Source organism: Leuciscus leuciscus (genome assembly GCF_965113295.1).
Source record: "Leuciscus leuciscus genome assembly, chromosome: 7".
Lineage (NCBI taxonomy): Eukaryota > Metazoa > Chordata > Actinopteri > Cypriniformes > Leuciscidae > Leuciscus > Leuciscus leuciscus.
This window is the reverse complement of record NC_138731.1, coordinates 28151214-28172457: the sequence shown is the minus strand read 5'-3', so window position 1 is coordinate 28172457 and position 21244 is coordinate 28151214. Positions and strand designations below refer to the sequence as shown.

The window sequence follows — 21244 nt, the reverse complement described above, 5'->3', positions numbered from 1 at the left end:
ATTTGACACTGCAAACATAGAACAAAATTCTTACTGTGCAGGCCAAGGAGCGCATGTCTTTTTTTTATTGTGGAAACCCAAAAGAACAGGACTTTCATAGGAAAACCTCAAAGAATGTCTCAGATATTTTGTTTAAAGTTCACGTTGTTGAAAAGCCTGCCGCTAGCTTTGCTCGTGACATTTGACGTGCTGAAATGAACAGAAGCAACAAAAGATGATTTCACACTATTAAAGTGACAAACAAAGAATCGCTTGTCTGCCTCATTTTTGTGGCTGTGTGGCTCTAAGTTACTGTCAAGGAGATCACATACAACAATTACATACAAACACATCAACACATCCAAATCATACATGATTGAAAGTACCCATATAAATACCAAATGGTAATGAAAATAACCTATTCATTGTTTTTTAAGTGAAATTACTGAACTTAAATATACAAGCTTGACAAAAATTATCATTCTAGAAGAAAATTTCAGATGGCACTTAGAGGCTTTTGCATCTGAACTCTTCATATATTAAATAATTAGATGTATATCAGTTTCCACAAAAATATTGAGAAGCACAAGACGTGTTTTCATGTTGGTAACAGTAATACATTTTTCTTGAGCAGCAAATCATATTATAATGATTTCTGAAGAATCATGTGACACTGAAGACTGGAGTAATGATGAATTTGAAATTGACCAGCACAAACCTAGTAAATCACCTTGATGATTAATTTAAATAATCTCCTAAATTTTGCATCTGAAAGGGAAAATCCATCAAATGCATATGCAATAAGGTCAGCTGCAAAAATAACTGTCCACACCCTTTCAGCGCTAATTTTTCACTGCGTGAAAACTTATTTCAAAAACATTAAATTCTTTATAATCTTTATAAATCTGTATATGTATTTATAAATATATATATATATATATATATATATATATATATATATATATATATCAGGGATGGAAATTAGCACCCGCCACCAGCCAAATGCGGGTGATTTTGTGTTGTGGCGGGTAAATTCGCTTCACCTACCGGCCACCGTGGCGGGTAAATAAAAATATACTGTTTCACACAGACGGCGGACACTTTTAGAGGACATAAGTGTACGCTGAAATAAAGTATTTCACCTCAGAAAAACGGACTTTCTTGTCCTGTCACGTCAGCCGTTATCCTGTTCTCATAGCGAACACTCTTCAAATGCACGCGCAAATGCGGCGGCGCGCGCTGTGTATCGCCTCACTGTATATAAAGTGGAAAATAAACTACGAGCATGCAACGCCGTTATGTTGTAAATTACACAAAATAAAAGTAATGCAGGGATGATTTTCATACTATTCATCAGGAGCAGTTTCCATGGTTCATTAACAGTTATTGTTAATATTGTGTATTCACCATGGTAACTGTCGTTTCCATATTAACCCCAAAATGCCACTTTATTTTTCTTTGTGTTATTTTTTATATTTTTAAATGACTCTAGTGGCTCATACCAACATTGTATTAACAAAAACTAGTTTGGAACTGCTATTTAATAGCTTTAGCATAGGCCTAATGTTTATTTATTAGTACTAGTCTTTACTATTAGTCATATTCTTACAATTTATGTTAAGTAAAGGGGGACAGTACTTGTGTGTGTGGAAATAGCCGGTTTCAATAAAACTACTTGTGACATGTCATATTTGGCTTTGACTTTGACTGAACATTTGCTCTCACTTTGCAGAAAAAATATCGGGATATATATCGTATATCGATATTCAGCCTAAATAATCGGGATATGACTTTTGGTCCATATCGCCCAGCCCTAGTTTCATTGTTGGGACTAAAAACCTAAAACTGGAAGCCATAAAAGACCACGAATCATTCAAATGCCACATCCAGGTAAAAAAGAGAAATATATATATAAGAGAGAAAGAGAAAATGTCAGTATTTCATTGAGACTTGAGATTAAATAAACTGCTTAAGTATTGTAGATCTTGTAGTATTAATTTTCACATGCAGTTACACATTGTCGGTTAAAAACAAGAAAGTGGCTGGTAAAAACATTGAGTGGCTGGTAGATTTTGAAATCCACCAGCCACAGTGGCCGGTGGACAAAAAAGTTAATTTCCATCCCTGATATATCCATATCCATGATTCTTTAATTGAGTAATGATTTCTCAGCTGAATACATAAATTGCCATTTTTAGGTGAACTTTCCCTTTAACTAATGATGTAAGTGTTCCCATCTTTTCTTCTGTTTCTCTCTCTTCTTTGAGGATTCCGTTTTTCCTTTGTTGCCCTTGATATGTAGCACCATCCAGACGGCCAGCCCTGGGGAAAGCGCTAACTCACCGCCAGAGCTCTTCCCTGCGGTAACACCCTGACAGTTCCCCCCATTCCTGATCAATTCCCTCCTCCAGCCCAGACTGAAGCCATGCAGCCAAAGTCTTTGACAGATGGAAAGAAAGAGAGATAGAGAGGGATAGAGCAGAAGATATGAGGCTGTTCATTTAAAGGTGACTTGTTTGGTCAGACAGAGGGAGCCGCTCACATGATTGATGTGCAGAAATGAACCCGTCCGTCAAAATTGAAATTAGACGAGAGCTGGAATAGCTCACATTTGAATACACAAAAACCTTGCAGAAATGACAAAAAAGAAAGGAGAGGTGAAAGAGTGAAAAAACACACGAATGAAAAAAAAAAAAAAAAATCCATCTGGGTGAAGTGTATGAATTATACACACAAAGCCCGTCAAAAATGGAGATAGAGAGTCTGATTACAAAGCGTCCGGAGATGATGTTGACTCACAGATCGCTGCGTGGATGAAAATGTAAATAATGGTGCATATTTTCACATCTGATCTTGAAAGGTCAGAGAGAGAAGTTTCAAAATGATTTGTTTGTTGTATACTGCTGCTCTCGCTGAATGTAATTTACTCTGAAAAACACACAGTTCCAATGATTTATTCATTGTAAAGTGCTGTGGCGATACCATGGTACAGCGAGATATATACCATACATACAGTACCATAGTGCAGAATGATTAGAGTGCCGCTCAGTGAAGTAAATGAGCTGAAGCATGTCTGTGGCCCGACTGAACTGAAGAAGACAGAATGGAAAGGAGGAGAATATTTTGACAATTCTGAGTGGAGGAATTACCCTCTAAAGTCTTCAGAGGCACCACTAGACTTTACACACAATGAACATATTTGACCCGGGGGCTTCAGACGCCTATTCCAAAGTCTGTTTGTCAAAATCATCGGTCTATAGCTAAAAGGAAAGGAAAGCGCTCATTTTCTTCAGATTTTTTTTTTTTTTTTTGCTTTCTGTCTGACAGCAGGCCCAGGTTGAGCTCACGGGATAAGAATGCTCAGAGCTGGGGTTGTGCTGCTGGACCTTTCTGAATTCGTTTGATGTTATGTGTCTTTTCTTCCTCTTTGTGTTCAGTTTTTGCATGACTGCTGTGTGTACCTTTGACCTGGTCCCAGCATCTGGCCAAAAATGAGCCTCTTCAAAGGAAGGATACATAGGAAACAGGCTTCAGTTTGATCTGTGTGGGGTGAATCTCACAAAAACATGCCCAGGTCAAATTTCACCCCAAAATCAAACAACCATAAAAACACACATTTCACCCAAATTTGCATACCTCTAATAAAGTCCCCATTATTAACAATGGGACTTCTCATGCAGATATTTACACTATACACTAATATTACATTGTAAAAAACATCTGTTAAAAAAAACAGCAACATATGAAGAAACAAAACTATAAAAAAATATATATAATCATTTGTGATAGGTCATGCAGGGACTTCTAGGAATGTCCGTTTACTGTTTTTAACTGTAAATTATATGGTAATTAATAGTTTTTACTAACAAAAAAAGTATTTGGAATAAATGTATAATCTATAATAAACACACACAGACACATACACATTATGTAAGGGATAATGTACATCCCGCTGGTTGTTATCTCAGAATAAACCCCCGACAGGATGATGAGGACCCCGACGCGAAGCGGATGAAAAAACGTTCCTAGCAAGCGTATAGCGCTGCTGACTTCAGTGACCCGGATGAGCCTGCGTTATCGGTTTTCAGTGGTTGTTATCTGGGAATAACTTACCGCTGGACGGTGCGATTGACCAATCAGAATCAAGATTTCCACAGAGCCGTGTAATAAAATCTCTCTCTCTCTCTCTCTCTCTCTCTCTCTCTCTCTCTCTCTCTCTCTCTCTATATATATATATATATATATATATATATATATATATAACATTTTATTTATGTACATGTAAATAATGCTACAATGTAAAATGTTGATGTTCCGAACAATTTTATCCCCCCCCCCTCCTTTTTCTTCTTCAAAAACACACTTCATAAACAAATAATTTATTTTCCTAAAAAAATACACTGTAGTAATACAAAGAAAAAAAAAGAAAACTCATTCTACTCTCTAGAATAGGCTCTGCAACAAAATCAAATTCATTCAGAGCTACATGACAGCAAAAGTCTACTAAGAAAGATTAATATGAAAAAGTATGTAAAACCCTTATCCACACGCTAAAAAAGATTTACCCAGAACAATAATAAAATAAAACATTATATACGAATGACTTGAAAGGAGGCAAGCAGGTTTACCATTTGTTCGTAATAGTTAGAGGTAACTGACAAACAAAACAACAGAAGCTACAAAAATGTTGTATCTGTAACCCATGACATATGGATTTAAGACATGATCAATAGGGTATTTCATTATCAGTAACCAATGCTGTATTCCACAGCGAAATGTCAGTATAGTTCAAGATCACTGCTAATTGTATCAGCCAGCAAAACAAACAAAAATGACTTAGTGCACCTTAAAGTCAATGTGGGACATCAAGTGTGTGTTTTGCAGAATGTACTCAACAGTAAGTGTTGGCAGGGATAATACAGGTATAACCTTGCCGAGGAGGGAACTCAGGGGTTGAGAGTTTGAGAGCAGCAGTAAAAGTCTCGTCAGAAAGTTTAATGGCTGAACCCACCGCTCCAATCCATTAGGAGCAGGGTTATGAGAATTAGAGCCCTTTAATCCACATCCATTAATACTGACTGCCAATAACACATTTCACTGGGCTAAGCTCTTCCACAACCCAAAAGATGGAAAAGAATGAATAAATAAAAGGCAAACTATAGAGTTTACAGTGTAATATTGTAAATGGACGCTTAAGTCGAAGGCAAATGCAGGAATTCAGCTCAAAACTCAATGCAAATACAGCATTTTTAGGGCAACAACTCAAACTGCATCCAGTAACAGTTTGCAGTAAGGCAAAATAAATAGATAACCAATAAATAAATAAACAAACAGAAACCTAGATTAATAAATGCTGTAAAATGATTGTTTATTCGTGTTTGCTATTGCATTAACTAATGTTATCAGTTAGAAAATATTACCCTGAATCCACACTGAAGTGGACTGTGTTGAATACAAAACTGATGAATGTAAAGAATATCTGCTTTTAAATTACCATTCTTCAGCACAACCTTCAAAAAAAACAAAAAAACACATGACCTTATGTTTACCTACATCAATATTCTCCTGTTCAAAAAAAAAAGGAAAAAAAGAACAAGGTCAATATGCTCAACCAGAGACAAACATTTCCCTTAAGCTCAAATTCTGTACCTGATATTAAATGAAAACAAAATGAATGTTCAAACCGCACTGCACGGCCCTCTAGAGTTTTACAGCCTCAGATCTGTACAGCATACTTTTGGCAAGTCCAACGTTGCAATTTAAGGTCCCATTTTGGTTAGAGTCCTAGAGGTTTCATAAAGCCAAAACTTTTATACAGGCACACTAATATAGACCCAAAGGAATGTGACAGGACTGAAAATACTAGTGTAAAACTGAAGCAAAAATTGTTTGTTGTAAAGATGTGGACCCTGTTGAGTGAGTTTTGACATGCTTGACAACGGAAAAAGCCTATTCATATTGAGGACACAGTCATGTTGGAACACACTATTTCGGTGTTAAAATCACAGGCACACATGGACAAGAAATTGCCTCTCTTCATATTCAATCGTGTCTGAGTGCCTATTTGTATGAACGAGTGCTGTCCAGCGATCCAGACGCTGCCTAAATTCCGACGGGGTGCATTCCTGGCAGGATGGGATTGTTTTAGAAGCCTGCAATAATAAACAGCTCACACAGCTCTCTGAGATCTGCCCAATCAGCTCATCTGTCTCTCTCTCTATATATACTCACTCCTCCTCATCCTCTCGCGTTTATTTTCAGACTGTGTCTATGTCTTTATGTTGGACATATTTATCTGTGTGTGCTGTATGTACAGATGTGTTGAAACATGGGTATATTTGTATAACTCGTGAGCATACAGAGCATCGCTCAGTGTAGAAGCACAACTTGGCCATCCAAGACAAGCGGTTTTGTGTTTAACTGTTATGTAAAAAAAAAAAAAAAAAAACCTTGAGTGATCCTGGACTGTGAAGGCCTGAAGTTCATGATCACTAATGTCACAAGAAGTGATTGCCAGATTACTGATTAGGCAAGGCAAGGCATGGCAAGTTTATATATAGCACATTTCATACACTATGGCAATTCAAAATGATTTACATAGAAAGGAATTAAAATTTAACATGGCAATTCAAAGTGCTTTGCTTAGAAAATAAGCACAAAATAAAAGCAAGGGAAATTAAAACAGTTACAAAAGGAATGAATTAAAGTAGTCAAAATATGATACATAGAATAAACTTCTCATCTGGCAAAACACTGGTGTATCTTTATTTTGCATCTTTCAATTTCCCCAATTAAGAGGTTTATGTTTCTCTCTTACCCAATTCTCAGTGCCATTTGAGTTCAGTTTAGACTCAAAAGGAAGAATACAGTGCAGTCGGACGGACGCACAGTGGATACTGATTAGCTGAGGAGGAGGTGACACATTTTAACAGTTTTCATTTACTGTACCTGTCCCTATGTAAAACAACTCTACAGCTCGTTTGCTTGTGTGTCCCAAACAAAACTGCACTCAAACAGTGGGGGGTGAAAAACTTGATTGAAAATAGTGAAACTTTGTTTATAAAAAAAAAAAAAAAAACCTTTAGATGTTCAATGTCGTCACTTTTGGAGCTCACTGTATATCATGGTGACTACACTAAAAAAGTAACAACAAGTAGCTATACTGTATATGCTTAAGCTATACTGTATCTATCACTAGCCAATTAAATAAGTCATTGTATATCAGAACCGTGTTATCAAGCACAGAAATACAATCTCAAATAGGGTGACAGCATCAAACTCATACAATCTCAAATAGGGTGACAGCATCAAACTCAAACAGATAAATACAACTAAAAACTATAATAATTTAAATGAGTCAAAAACATAGTGATGATATACATAAGCTACTCCACTATCAAAAATAGTTAAAATGCCATTTAGGAATCTTTTTTTAATCTGTTAATTTTCAAGAACTGTCTGAATGTATGAATAGCTGTGAAAGATGCAGATTTTCATTGTGTAGCTACAGTTTAGCTGCACATGCTAATACTACACTGTTTGCAGCTGATACTATCTCACTACTGAAAACATGTAGTCAAGTTAGTGCGCATTCTCATCCTTGGGCGTCATAATACTGACGCTTTTGACATTTCGTCTACATCGAACGCACATGGCACCCTTTAGCGTCAATATGACACGCACAGAGCTTTGTTCAGTTATGGGTAGGTTTAGGTGTAGTGTAGGGATAGGGTTAGACCGCTAGGAGGCGCCTTCTGGCCCATATCTATCTGCGTCTCATATTGACGCTAAAGGGTGCCATGTGCGTTCGATGTAGACGAAATGTCAAAAGCGTCAATATATGACGCCTTGGGATGAGAACGGGCTGAGTTAGTGACACTGTTGGAGTGCCATATAAATACCATGGTAAATTAATACAGTAATCAGTGATATAGTATTGTAATTTCACAGGGAAGATTTACTGAGGTAAACACAGAACTAGCTTACTCTAAACAAACATCGCAGCAGCACCCCATCAAATGTACTACGCTTCTACAAAAAAAAAAGAAAAAAGAGAGACAAAACAGCACATTCCCATGGTGCTTTGCAGGATAAACTGCCAATTAGAACAATATTTACAACGTTAAACTGGGACGCTACCGTACAATATCAAAGCATCTGTGTGTATTTTAATTAGCGTGTTGTACTTCTAACCTAGCTCTCGCTTCCTGGAGGACGAGGCCTGCTGTGATTTCTGACACAATAGGGCTCATATTCTTCCATTTCTGTCTATCATATCCATTCATCTGCTCAAGATTCAAAGTCTTTATCTCACTTTGCACTTGAATTTGACATGTTTCTGACAATTGTCTTTTATCTGCATCAGTCTGAAGATTTATTGTCCATCATGAGTGTGTTTAATGTGAATGTTTCCTTCTCTCTGATCTCTCTCTCTCTCTCTCTCTCTCTCTCTCTCTCTCTCTCTCTCTCTCTGTGTGCTCCTATTGATTTTAGTTTTGAATGCCAAAGCTGTAAGATATGAATCAGACAATAAGCAGCATAAAATGTCACCCTAGGATTACACCAAGAGCGCATCGTCGTAAAACGCAGCAGAGCTGATTGTGCTTCTCAGTTTAACATGCAACCTTTGACACAGATGGATACTGCTGATTTCATCCACGGTTTGGCTGGTTAGCATCATCTGGTCCTAATAAGCCGATTTTCTTCATTGAAAACCATTCAAAATAAGGTGTATATGGGACTGTGTGCAAACTGGTACCATTTGCCAATCAGCAGGTTTCCTGTGTCTCTAGATTTATGAACAGAAGTGGTGTTGAAAAGCTGTACATTTGAGCTTTTTATTGCTATCAATGCTTCACACTTATTTTGCATCACGTAAGCATCAACTATAAAGTATGTTTACATATGTACAGTGCGTGCAGAATTATTAAGCACGTTGATTTTCTGATCATGGTTTTTTTTGGGCACATTTTACCAATTCCAAACCACATACAATAACCACTATTCATTTTGTATTGAATAATTTTAAGTGATATATAATTGTTCATGAAGGCTGGAAATGAAAATGCCTTATTTTCAGGTGTGCATAATTATTAGGCATGTTTTCTTTGACAGATAAAATAAGCCAAAAAAGAGATTTAACTCAGACTGAAAAGTCCAAAAATTATTAAATGCCCATGAGAAGGATGCAATACTAATGCAATACCAGAAATTGCAGTTAAGACATGACCACTGGACAGTGAAATGCTCATTTGTCAGACAAAAACAGGTGGAAAAGAAAAGACGCATGTTAACTGCAAAATAGAATTAAACCATCAGAAACCCTTTAGTCTCCAGCGCCACCATTTTCCAGAACTGCAACCAACCTGGAGTCTCCAGAGGTGCAAGGTGTCAGGATCTAAGAGACTTAGATTAGGTAAAGAATCCTAAAAAAATTACCCCCACTTAATGCGAATCACAAGCTGAAGTGTAGTAAAATACATGCAGACTGTTTTTTTATAGGCTTTATAGACAGACAGAGTGAGAGTGACTCTTGAAGGACCAGCACCACATCTCCTACCCTGAAGTCCGTTTTGCAGAGATGGACTAAAAATTAACTCCCAAAACTTACTACCAGATTCTGGAAGATGCATTCTTCAAACAGTGGTACAAGAGGATGTGGTGCTCGTCCTTCAAGAGTCTATCTGTAAAAGAAAATGTGCCTAATAATTATGCACACCTGAAAATAAGGCGTTTTTCATTTCCAGCCTTTATGAACAATTATATATCACTTATAAATGATTCAATCCAAAATTAATAGTATTACTTACGATTAATGTGGTTTGGAATTGGTAAAATGTGCCTGAAAAAAAAAAAATAGATCAGAAAATCAATGTGCCTAATAATTCTGCATGCACTGTATATAATAAGAATACATCTAAATACACTCACTCACACACACACACACACACACACACACACACACACACACACACACACACACACACACACACACACATTATGGCGTAAAGTATATACAGTATGCAACATTCAAATATTTAGTACTACATAAATAATACATTTGTGTCAATTTACAACATCACAACTATGCTTAGATTAAATGTACGCACAGAACATTCAACCAGCCCCAGGTAATTGGCTCAAAAGTTCTGTGGTCCCATGATCAAAGATTCAAAGCAGTAACTGCCATTGCTAAGGGCTAACAGATCTCTTCTCCAGGTGTTAGACCTACTTGGACTGAATACAGAATAATTCTCTTATAATTGCTATGTGCTGTATTTTATACAATGGATATGCAATAGCAATCGTTACTGTATTTTAAAGTATATCCATAAAAATCAAAGTGTGGCGAGTGAGGAGAGGGGGCAGGTGTGTATGGTAAATTGAAAGCAGAATATAAATCTAGTGCCACAAATTGAGCAGCAAATAAAGTTAGATTGAAGAGATCAGAAACAAAGGGATACAGCTGCGCTCTGCTCCTGCCATCTGTACTTTCTGTAAATTTAGCATGTGTGTGATGAGGTGCAAATTAAAGCAGCTTAACGGAAAGTTGTGTTGTAAGTTAAAGTCCCCAGCTCACACACATATGGTCCTTAACTATATGCAAAATTTTGGGATCATTATTGTGTGAAGTGCCTTCCAAGAACACAAAATATAAAGTTAAGACTTTCAGGTCCTGTGTGGAAAATGACTCAAGGCCAGCCAAACACACACACACACACACACACAGACGGGTCCAAGGCATTTGGTGTTGCTGCCCTATCCATTAATCTCTCTTGAGACGTCACCTCGTCAAATCACCTCTTGTTCGGCGGTATCTGTCCCAAAACAACATCACTGTCTGGTGCCACTGACTCACAGTACCACACACACAAACACACTGTCCGCCTCTGTCCCCCTGGCATTGGCTTTTACCCAGAATGCCATTTCCTGTGCCTTGATATGATCAGCATTGGGAACAGAGAGCCCTCGACATTCTTTTCCCATGATTCCCGTGTGGCATGGCTGCTGAGCTCACAATTATTGGCCTCTAAATCAAATTACTCCAAAAATATTTACCCAAACAAGCTTTAGTTGCATTTTTTTGTGACTAACTGCTCTGATTTCTAGTGCAGACACATTATTTCTGCCCTCATGTAACTCAAATCTCATTCATGTTTCCGAAAGATTTACACCCGTCATGTTTTTCTATTTTTTTTGTTCCAGGGAAGGAAGAAATACAGGGGCCAGGTAAAGAACTAGTTTAACCAAGGGTAATCTGTCTAACTTTTCCAATTCGAATTAGACGAAATTAGAATTGAAGAAAAAATGTATGACTCACTTTTAAGATTAGTCTAAGAAGTTTACACTACTGGACGCAGGTTTAAGGCCTGTTCACTCCAAGAGCGATAACTATAAAGATAACTTTATTATCATCCACACCAGTGGACGATATAGTTCTGTTTATTCTAAGTGTGTGCTTGTCTGCTGCTTTAAATGCTAGAGCTCGTTGCAGCAGGATGGATTCTGATTGGCTGTCAATGTTTTTATCGTTCATCAGCTGGATCAAATCGTTCTGACGATAATGTTTCTCTGAGCCGTTATCGTTATAGCTGTGGTGTAAACTCTGCTATTTTTTAATACTGAGAACGATTTACCTATATCGTTATCTTTTACAGTTATCGTCCTTGGTGTGAACAGGCCTTTCGAATGACATAACAAACTTTAATTTCGGGTGAGCTAACAATTCCTGCAAAGGAATTCCGAGAGTTTTGAAAACAAACAAGAAGTTCACCAATTTTGACATAACCTATACTTTTCATATGTTATATGTGGGCAGCATTATTTATGTTAGAATATGTTATGTGGTCCAAGATAAGAGAGAAAAATTCCACCCCAAAGTAATTTATTTATGTCTATAATTCTTTCTCTATGCATTCTAAGGAATCTCAGACAAGGAAAACATTAAAGGTTAAACATACCCTTCATGTGAACAGGACATTTGTCAGACAATCTCTCTCTGTCTCTCTCTCTATGGACTAAATAAACTGTGATCAGAGCTTCTTGTGTTCCCATGACAACATTTCAGATCAGACAGGTTCAAGATTTGCACAGGACACTGACCCAAATCAGCCTTTCCTTGTGCTGCTGTGCATAATTATATGATGATAAATTATCAGTTGTAACTTGTGTGTGCATGCATGTAAAACAAAAGACTTTCTCATCAATTAAGCACCATAGAAATCCCAGTCTAATTAAATGAATGTTCCATGTTCTATATAAATCAAACATTATCTTTAGCATTTGGTGTATATATAAACGAGTTTAAATTATTTTCTGTGTTAATCAACATTACACAACAAATATGCTGTTATAGAGAAAGCAGAACATTCCTCTACAGAGGTTTTAATCAAGACAGCTTTTATGGAGCGCCGGTATAACAAAGAGGATTCAAAATTAGATTTTGTAAATGTACACGCATAGAAAGAGACAAAGAGGAAGAGATAGAGAGAGAGAGAAATAAACTCAGAGTTAGAGACAAAAAAAGAATATTGAGACTTGTGAAATCCTACTTTAACACCTTTGAATATGTCAAATTCCATGTAAAAAGCTCAAGTGCTAACAAAAGTATTAGAGGAACAATTCCCATGTAACATTCCAAATTTTTATGTGAAATCTACTAGATTAATAAACAAATTTTTGTCTAACATATCTCAATGTCTCTCTCCCCCCTTAAAGCAGAGATTTGTCATAATGTAGTAGTACCCTTTCAGCATACAGTATAAGCGTGGTGATGTAAGTAATCACATTACATAAGTAAATTAAGTAAATAATCTCCTTACATTTTATCTTTTTTTTTTAATTGCAATGTTGACTGCATTCTTCAAGCTCAACCATCGCAACCCGTTATATTTATTACTTGAAAATAACAAAATAACACAAATCAGGATTATGAACCATATGTAGACTGCAAAATATATATATAAAAAAAATGCCTGAGCGTAGCAATCAACATTTTCTAAAGGTACCTCTTGTAACTGACTATTAATTGAAAAAGGAAATAAAAATAATTTTTTCATACCTTGTTTGTGTTAACCAGCAGGTAACTTAAGCGTGAATGAGACACACAAATCTCTCTCTCATACACATACTGTAGATGATTATTAATGTCTCTCTGAGTAACATGCTATCAGCTGATGGCAGCGCGGCCATCGCTAGCAGGCACATGTAACGTGTCATCACTTCTCGCCGCGGATTGTCATCACTTTCTGCTGAGCCGGCCTCCGGCATTGCGCACTTATGAATGTTTCAGAACAACGACACGCGTTTCATCTGAGGGAAAGCATCTGAGTGAGTGAGTGTGGACGGGACGATCCCTGCTGCAGCTCTATTAATAACACGCGATACAGAGATCTCCAGCTCATTAATGCTCTTCAAATGTGCCACAGAGCTCCATCTTGAAAGCTGCTTGGTGTTGAGGAACTAATAGCGGTTGGCTGACAGAGAAAAGGAGAAAGAGAGATATTTTTGTATGTTTAAAAGTTGGATAAACACTCCTAAGCATATTTCTCAGTGACACGGACACCCGTATTTAATATTTCATTAGTCAGAGGGGCCTAAAGTTATTCATCGCAAGAGACAAGAGAGAGATGCAAGAAGTCTGATGGGTGTCGGTGTGGTCAGCAGTCTTCGGTGGGCCATAAAAACAGCTATAAAAGTAATAATGGCTTCTGTGAGGACAAATGAAAAAAGAAGTGAAATCAATGATAGGGAGGACAGAGTAACTTACTGCCTGCATCTTCCCTAACCTCCACGACTGCCTTGATGTGTGAACTTACGATGAAGAAAAATTCATGTTACTAGCATCATGCAAAAAAGAATTATCGGAATTCTGTGCCAAAATTCTGAATAAGACAAATATCGTTGGTTAAATAATGTATGCTCAGTTCTTATGTGGTAATTTCCATCCAAAATACTGATGTAAAGAGTCTGCTGTAAATTAGCTGAAGCAATAGACTGATTAAAAAAGAAGCATGCATGTTCTTACATGTTATGCAAATGACTTGAGAACATCTGTTTGGTCCACAGGCCAGCTAAATAAGACATGAGACACACGCATATAAGACATATGTTGAGCAGTGCGATGTCACATAGTTAACAACATGCAAAAACTTTCTGCTCTAATTCTGTCACATGACACGAAGAAAAAAAAGAAAAAAAACTGGTGTGAAGTGAATATTTAACAGCTAGGTTTCTATAAAAACACTTGAGATATTTTTTATGAGCTATCTGCATGTTTTAATATGTTGATTATAATATGTACGGTAGATTTTGTTCTTTACATGTTTTCATCTCATTTATATCAAAAACCCTAATCAAGATGAAGTGCTGGAATGGTTCAGCAAATGAAGCGTATTTTGATTATTAAAATGTGTTAATTTGAAACACATTCTTTAAGTTATTACTCACGCAGCGGGTTATTTTTACATAAAGTCCTGATGCTCAGTGTGAGCTGGAGAACTTCATCCATTAAAAAAGATGATAATTATGATGACGATGAAGATCAGTGCTTATTCATAAGTAATCACCATCATTATCGGTACATGATCATTTGAGACCATAATTTGATAATATGTTGCATTTTTGTTGTGAGAGCACCATTCTGACCACTTTAAGAATATTGTATTAAAAAAGTTTCAGAGAAGTATATTTTAGCATGGTTAATTACATACTGATATAAGTTGGGTATTATTTATTAATTCTGCCATTTATATTCATAATGTGAGAGTTTTCGTTTGCCAGTGGCGTGGTGCCTAATGGAGTTTGACACTTTGGCTTAGTTTGATTATCACTGGCGGGTCCCGTGTGTGCGTTTAAAACATGTCTCCGAGCAGTAGTGAGCAACGGTAATGAATATTTGATTGAGACTTGATTTTAATTCTACTTCAATTATTCTGGGCGAAAAAACACATCTGTCACATGTTCTGACACCATTTTTGTGCTTCGGGGAGCATTTTGAGTCTCTTGTAATGGTGTGATTGACTTAAAGTTAATGTAAAGTAGTGGATCTGTTTAGGATGGCCTGGTCTAATTCAACGAGGGGGGATGTTAAATGCCACACGACAGATGTGTCTTTGTGCTCATGTTATTATCAGGGTTTGTCTCTGCACACCCACATCCAATCAGAAACTTGCTCTTAGCAACACAGGTGCATTCAGACAGATTCCAAAGTGTAACTGATTGGGTTAGAAGTGTGTGTGTGTGTGTGTGTGTGTTTACACATGGGTTTTCCCATATCAGCGTCCCGCAGATCTTTGCAATCCTCTCCCAAAACTGAGCTCCTGCCACGGTCCTGACCTGCAGCCCTGCGTCATTCATCAGACACTGATAATTCTTGGCTTTGGGCTTGTGGCGCGCAGTTACAACTAAATCACCTTGGCAACTGTGGATGAGAATGAAAAACTAGATTAACCAACTGGTTATTTATATTTGTGTCTTTTTGAGAATATGTCTTTTGCAGTTTCCTAACATCTTAAAAGGGACAGTTCCTGTTTCTGTAAAACTCATGCTCGTGCCACTCTTGCCAAACTTGAATGACTTACTTTCTTCTGTGGAACAAAAGAAGATATTTTTGAAAATTGTCTCAAGGACATAAAGTCCTTGTGAAGTCAAGCAACAGGACTCAAATGGTAGATTCCGACTCTGAAGCAACACACAAACTTAAATGATAAACAGATCATTCAAGTTTGGCTTCAAACCTTACTCTCAAATCAGATCAAAACATTGAGCAAATATGCATTCAGAGACTACATCAAATATGGCAACACAAAGCTCAAACATCATCATGTTTGGTCATGTGTCTTGCGAGAACCAATGAGGTTTGATGTTAGTTGGCATTTGAGGTTTGAGAAAGAAATTCCAACAGTTTTTAAACCAGTGTTATTATAGTTAAAGCAGGGCTATGCAGTTTCTGGAATTTCTTCGCTGTATTCTCGCTTTTTGCTCGCAGGTTTCTCTATAGAGCTCCCCCTACAGCTTCGGAATAGATATTTGACAACCCTGTCGAAAAACTCGTTGGCAACTCTCAGATACCAGAGGCTAGTAGATCAACGAAATCAAAGCAGATGGGACATTCTTTAAAACGTCTTCATTAGAGTTCGAACAGCGTGAGGGAGCACAATAATGACAGAATTTTTGCAGATTTTTTTGTTGCCGTAAAGCAATTCATCACATCGCGAGACCTGATATCGCCCGATACTTCCTGACGCTGCAAAGGGTGTTTTTTCGGCTCACATGCGCTTGGGGGGTGCGAGACGACCACCATTCAACCTGAAAAAAGTCATATAACTATTCCAATGACTCCGAAGCTGTTCGGTTAAGGTAAAAAAGCTACTTAGTTCACCTTTAAACAAAAAAAACTTGAATTTGTTACTTGAATTAAAATAAACATTAAGTGAAACAGTCATACATTTTATTTTAATTTAACTAAAACTACGTAACGTTGCTAATAACATTTTGATACTCATTTGCCAGTATAGTGTGTGGGAGTTCCTCTGTTTTTTTTTGTTTTTTTTGTGACCTACTTATTTGGTCTTTTTTCCCACACACCTATCACCTGCAGGTGTGCGATGGTGTTTGCTAATTAATTTAACTAAAACTGAAATAAAATGAATGAAAACTATGTAGACATTACAAAAAAAACTGCTACACATGACAAAAACAATAAAATGACTAATATGTTAACTAAGTAAAATTAAAATGGAAAATATATACATTTATTCAACGTATTTATAAAAACTACATGATTTGGAACAACATGAGGGTGAGTAAATTATGACAGATTTTAAATCATTGGGTCAACAAACTTTAATGTAATATAACACTGAATGTAACACAATATACAGTAACTGTTAAAATCAATGTACAGTACACTGAAAAAATATTTTCATTCATCCAATTAAAAAATTTTAGGGTAATGGTTCACATCTATATTTTATAACTTGAGCCAATGAAAAATAAATAACTTGCCCTTACCAATATTTTCTATGTCTATGAAAACTATTTTATAAAACTTGGCACAAAGCATATTTTTCTTGTTGAAAAAAATCAATTAATTTAAATTCTATTTTTGATCTAAACAAAAATATATAGATTTAATCAAAACAAAAATTCTCATTTAATAAATATGTATTAGAAATTATTTGTTTTCTCCAATTAAATAGATATTGATTTAATAATACAATTATTTCTCATTTTTAAAAATACAAGTTAATAGAAATTATTTATTTTAAACAAACAAAAAGATATGGATTCAATAAAACATATTTCCCATTAAGGAACATTAATTAATCTTGTCCAAAATCAAATAAAAAAGACACATAATTTTCATTAAATCGATATTTATTAAATTATTATATACATTACTTCAACACATCCACAATTTCGTGTCAGATTTTCAACTTTTTCAACATTTGCGACAGACAGCAAGTCCCTCAGAACCTCTTGACCCTCAAGTATGATTCCAATGTTTGTGGGTATACAGCTTGTGCATCTCTGATGACAAAGATTTCCATGGTTTCTGCTGAAGAGTTTTTTCAGCCTCTTCCTTCTCCAACACCTGGAAAAGAATTTAGGAAGGAGAAAAGAAAAAGAAAAAAAGAATAAGGAATCAATACAGCTTGGGTTTCCCCCCAAATTAGTTTACATAATACTAATACTTCTAACTAATTATAAAATTTACTCCAATTTGTTGTTGACATATAAATATAAGTTGCACAAACTTTCCAGCACATGGGACTCTGATTTTAGCTGAAAGTAATTGTTTCTATATTTGAAATTAGCCTTCAGACTGTTATCAGACATATATCTGAACATAGTCTGATGGCTAATTTTAAGTGGACAGCCATATCTAGCATTTTCACATCTCTAAAGTAATCTGGCCTTACCAGGAAATCTTTGATGAGGTCCTCCACTGTTTCTCCCATATGGATGAGATATTTCAGTGCTCTTTGTATCGGTGTCAGTATCCTGCATCAAGATAGTACAAATTTGGCATGAGGGTACATTATGGTCAACAAACTTTAGCACAATATACGTTATCAGTTGATATAATAATCATTATAATATATGATTCAATAGTGTGTCAATCCTATTACTAACGCCACGAAAAAATGTCTGCCCCCCAGAGTCCTCTGGCTAGTAGCTGCTACTACACTTTTTTGAAAACCAACCGACATCAACCGATTGGCGCCAATGCAGCAATATACTTCTATGCATACAATCCATAAATAAATGACCATTGTGAGGGTCGACAGTCATACGTGTTAGATAACGTTACCATTAATCACAAGTGAACGTCAGTCCTTTTACATGTAAGTTAACTTTAGCTCCTTAGTTGATCAGGTTTCTACGGTTTTAACCAGAGAACGTCGGTTTTTATGACGCTGCATTGAGATAACGTTATGTTTAATGATTAAACGTTCACGTTAATTACCATTGTAAAATCAAAATAAGCCAGGGGTAAACGTAGGCTATATGTTCCCTTTTGCAATCGGTCAGGAATTGATTAACGTCGACACATTAACTTGCCTAGTGTAAACTAAGCTAGCTAACACATTTTTAAACTAACGTAAGTTACATAACGATATCTAACAGATAAATTCGGCAGAGCAACATGTCTTGTACAGGCTTCTAAATATACAGCAGCACATTTAAATGGTTGTTTGTTTCACTTACTTCAGTTTATCCGCGATGAAATCTGATTCTCTCTGGAGCAGCAAAGTGATCCACGGCACTTAGAAGAGCGGTTACAGCGGTCTGCTGACTGGTCGTTGTCGTCGAGAAGATTTGTGTTTAATGCCCATGTGCAATCCTGTGTGTAACCTTGAAATTGTACATTCGTCGAAACAAATATTTCTTATTTGAGCTCTTAATGAAAAATATTTATATTTAACTATGTTTTGAACGAAAAAAATTGTATTTGAAAAATAAAACAAATAATGGTAAACTGAATTGAAAAACAAATTATTAATTGGATGAAGTACTGCTTGAAAACCTTTTTACATTGTAGCTTGGCTAATATTAGAGATCTGTGCAATATATATATATATATATATATATATATATATATATATATATATATATATTTACACACATACACACACACACACACACACACAGTTTCAGAGATGAGAAGGAGGCTAGAAAGAGAACTGCCGGCACAGAAGAGATAAGAGACAGAAAAAAGAGGTGAAAACGAGAGATCAGTGTAGATGTCAGAAGAGAAGATGCTGCAGTCTGAGAGTCTTGCGGCCAGCAGCTAGAGAGCCACCTACTCCCGTCGTCATGGAGCTTGTGTGCATGGCAACATGGAGGAAATAAACACGCTCTTTTCTCCTGCATCCTCCTCCAGGCTGTCTGTGATCCTGTTAATGCTGACAGATGCATTCCTCCCAGCGTCCTACACGACAGCATGTGTGCACGCATGGGAGAGGTGAAGCTATCATTCTGGCCACTTTTAGCACTGTTGAAAACTAGAGCGCTTTCTGTAAATGGCTCTGGACAATAGTGTCAGCTAAAAAAATCTGAAAACACATCAGGAAATATGTTGATTTTTAGCACTCCGCTTGACCCTGTTTGTGGCATTTCAGATTAGAGTATGTGAACGGTGCAAACTATATACACAAGTTAGTCCAAATTTGATCTGAAATGTAAGTTAATTCATATTTACTTAACTGTTGTACACACAAAATATACTACAGTCTCATGGTGTGCTGATATTCAGTGCAACGCTTTTGAGTGTGATTGTTGCTTAATTCTAGCATCACTGGAACAGTGTATTAACCAATCAGCAACTAAGACTAGAACTATTCATTGCATAAAAAAGCAGTTACACATAAAAACTAATTAGCTCCAATCAATCAACACAAATTGAAAATGTGTTCTATTGTAAATTGCTGTCAGTCAGAAAGAGAGATGAGGAGAGAAGAGAGAGAGACAGAGACAGAGAGAAAGAGACACAAAAAGAGGGGAAGGGGTGTGAGAAAGAAAGACTGAGATCACAGCAACAGATGGTCGAGCTTCTTCAGGCTTGTGTGGATGTTATTTTTATCAGACTAGAGGAGAGTTCACAACTTTCACACTCGAGCAAAATAGAGAAGAGAAATGAAGAGGATGTTTCATCAAAAGCTCAAGAGGAAAGATATGCACTTCAGCTGTAATGTAGTGCAGCACGACCATCAGTGAACATCAAAGTTCACTGTCAAGGCTCGGCATCCTGACTTAGGTTGATATATTGAAATTTAGTCCATGTGCTTTTTGAAACTTCCATCAGAATTATTTTCTGTTTTGATTAATTTAACAAACATTTTGCATTCATTTTCATCTCAATTGTACATGTACATTTCTGCAATTGGACACTTTTTACTAAAAGCTTGCGCCAGGGCAAACTCTCGCTAATTTGCGCTGCTCTTGGTCGATTGCATTGGTCATAATGGAAATGATCCAGCAGCGTCTGTGTTCTTTAATTTGCGCGTCAGAATTTTTCACTCCTTATCTATGCTTTTTTGACTAGATATTTTGAGGAATGTTTTTATCCATTCAATGAAAGTTAGTCGGGTCCAAAACTAACTAGACTGCATTTTACTTTCATTTGATAAATGTAGATTTTAGGGACGTTTTTCAAATTATTTTCTTCTGTGTTCCTCAGCAAAAACAAGGTTTGGAAAGGAATGAGGGTGATTAACAGATTACAGTATTTTAATTTTTTGACAGTATTTTCATTGTGAATGATGCTATAGAATGAAAAGTAAATGTAAAATATAAAAGTATAAAAACAATACATTTTTAATTAAATTATTCAACCCCAAGTTGAAGATTGTAAAATGTACAGACTTCCAGCTGTTGGCAATGAACAAATTAAACAAAAGTATTTGCCCAAACACAACAAATGCTTCAAGTGGTTTCCCCAAAGTCAACTGAAAATGCAACTTTTAATGACTTCTGCAGTCTCAAAATTATTCAACTCCCTGAATAGAATCCCTCACAACAGCACAAATCTGCAAAACAGTTGTTGTCTCAAGCGCACCTGATGTAACTAATCCAAGGGCTTAAGTTGCACCAGGTATGCTTGAGCTAGAACACATGAAATATCTGAACTGGCTAGGTTTACTGAGTGTCACTTTTGAATGCATGTTAGAAATATGGCTAAAGAGAAGTCAAAAGAATGGTCCAAAAAGTTAAGAGAAGGTCTCATCGCCCTTAACAAACAAGGAACAGGATACAAATA

At 36.4% G+C, this 21244-nt stretch overlaps 1 protein-coding gene and 1 long non-coding RNA gene across 3 annotated transcripts in view; both read right to left on the bottom strand.

Annotated features, from left to right (window-relative positions):
- Window positions 1-21244, bottom strand: part of LOC309503659 (uncharacterized protein) — a 245098-nt gene that overhangs the window by 47040 nt on the left and 176814 nt on the right. Inside the window, exons 5-6 of one of the 2 annotated variants that reach the window (XM_082176436.1) lie at window positions 15238-15400; window positions 14006-14051 (exon numbers count right to left, since the gene is read on the bottom strand). The exons of the other annotated variant lie outside the window; for it this stretch is intronic. Of the exons in view, the coding sequence (XP_082032562.1) occupies window positions 14006-14051; window positions 15238-15400 (209 nt within the window). The remainder of the gene's footprint in view (window positions 1-14005; window positions 14052-15237; window positions 15401-21244) is intronic. 2 annotated transcript variants of the gene reach the window in all.
- LOC309503915 lies at window positions 16925-18790 on the bottom strand. The gene is made up of 3 exons (XR_014207935.1): window positions 18694-18790; window positions 17904-17985; window positions 16925-17575 (listed from the first exon to the last, which is right to left on the bottom strand). It is a non-coding gene; the product is annotated as an uncharacterized lncRNA (long non-coding RNA).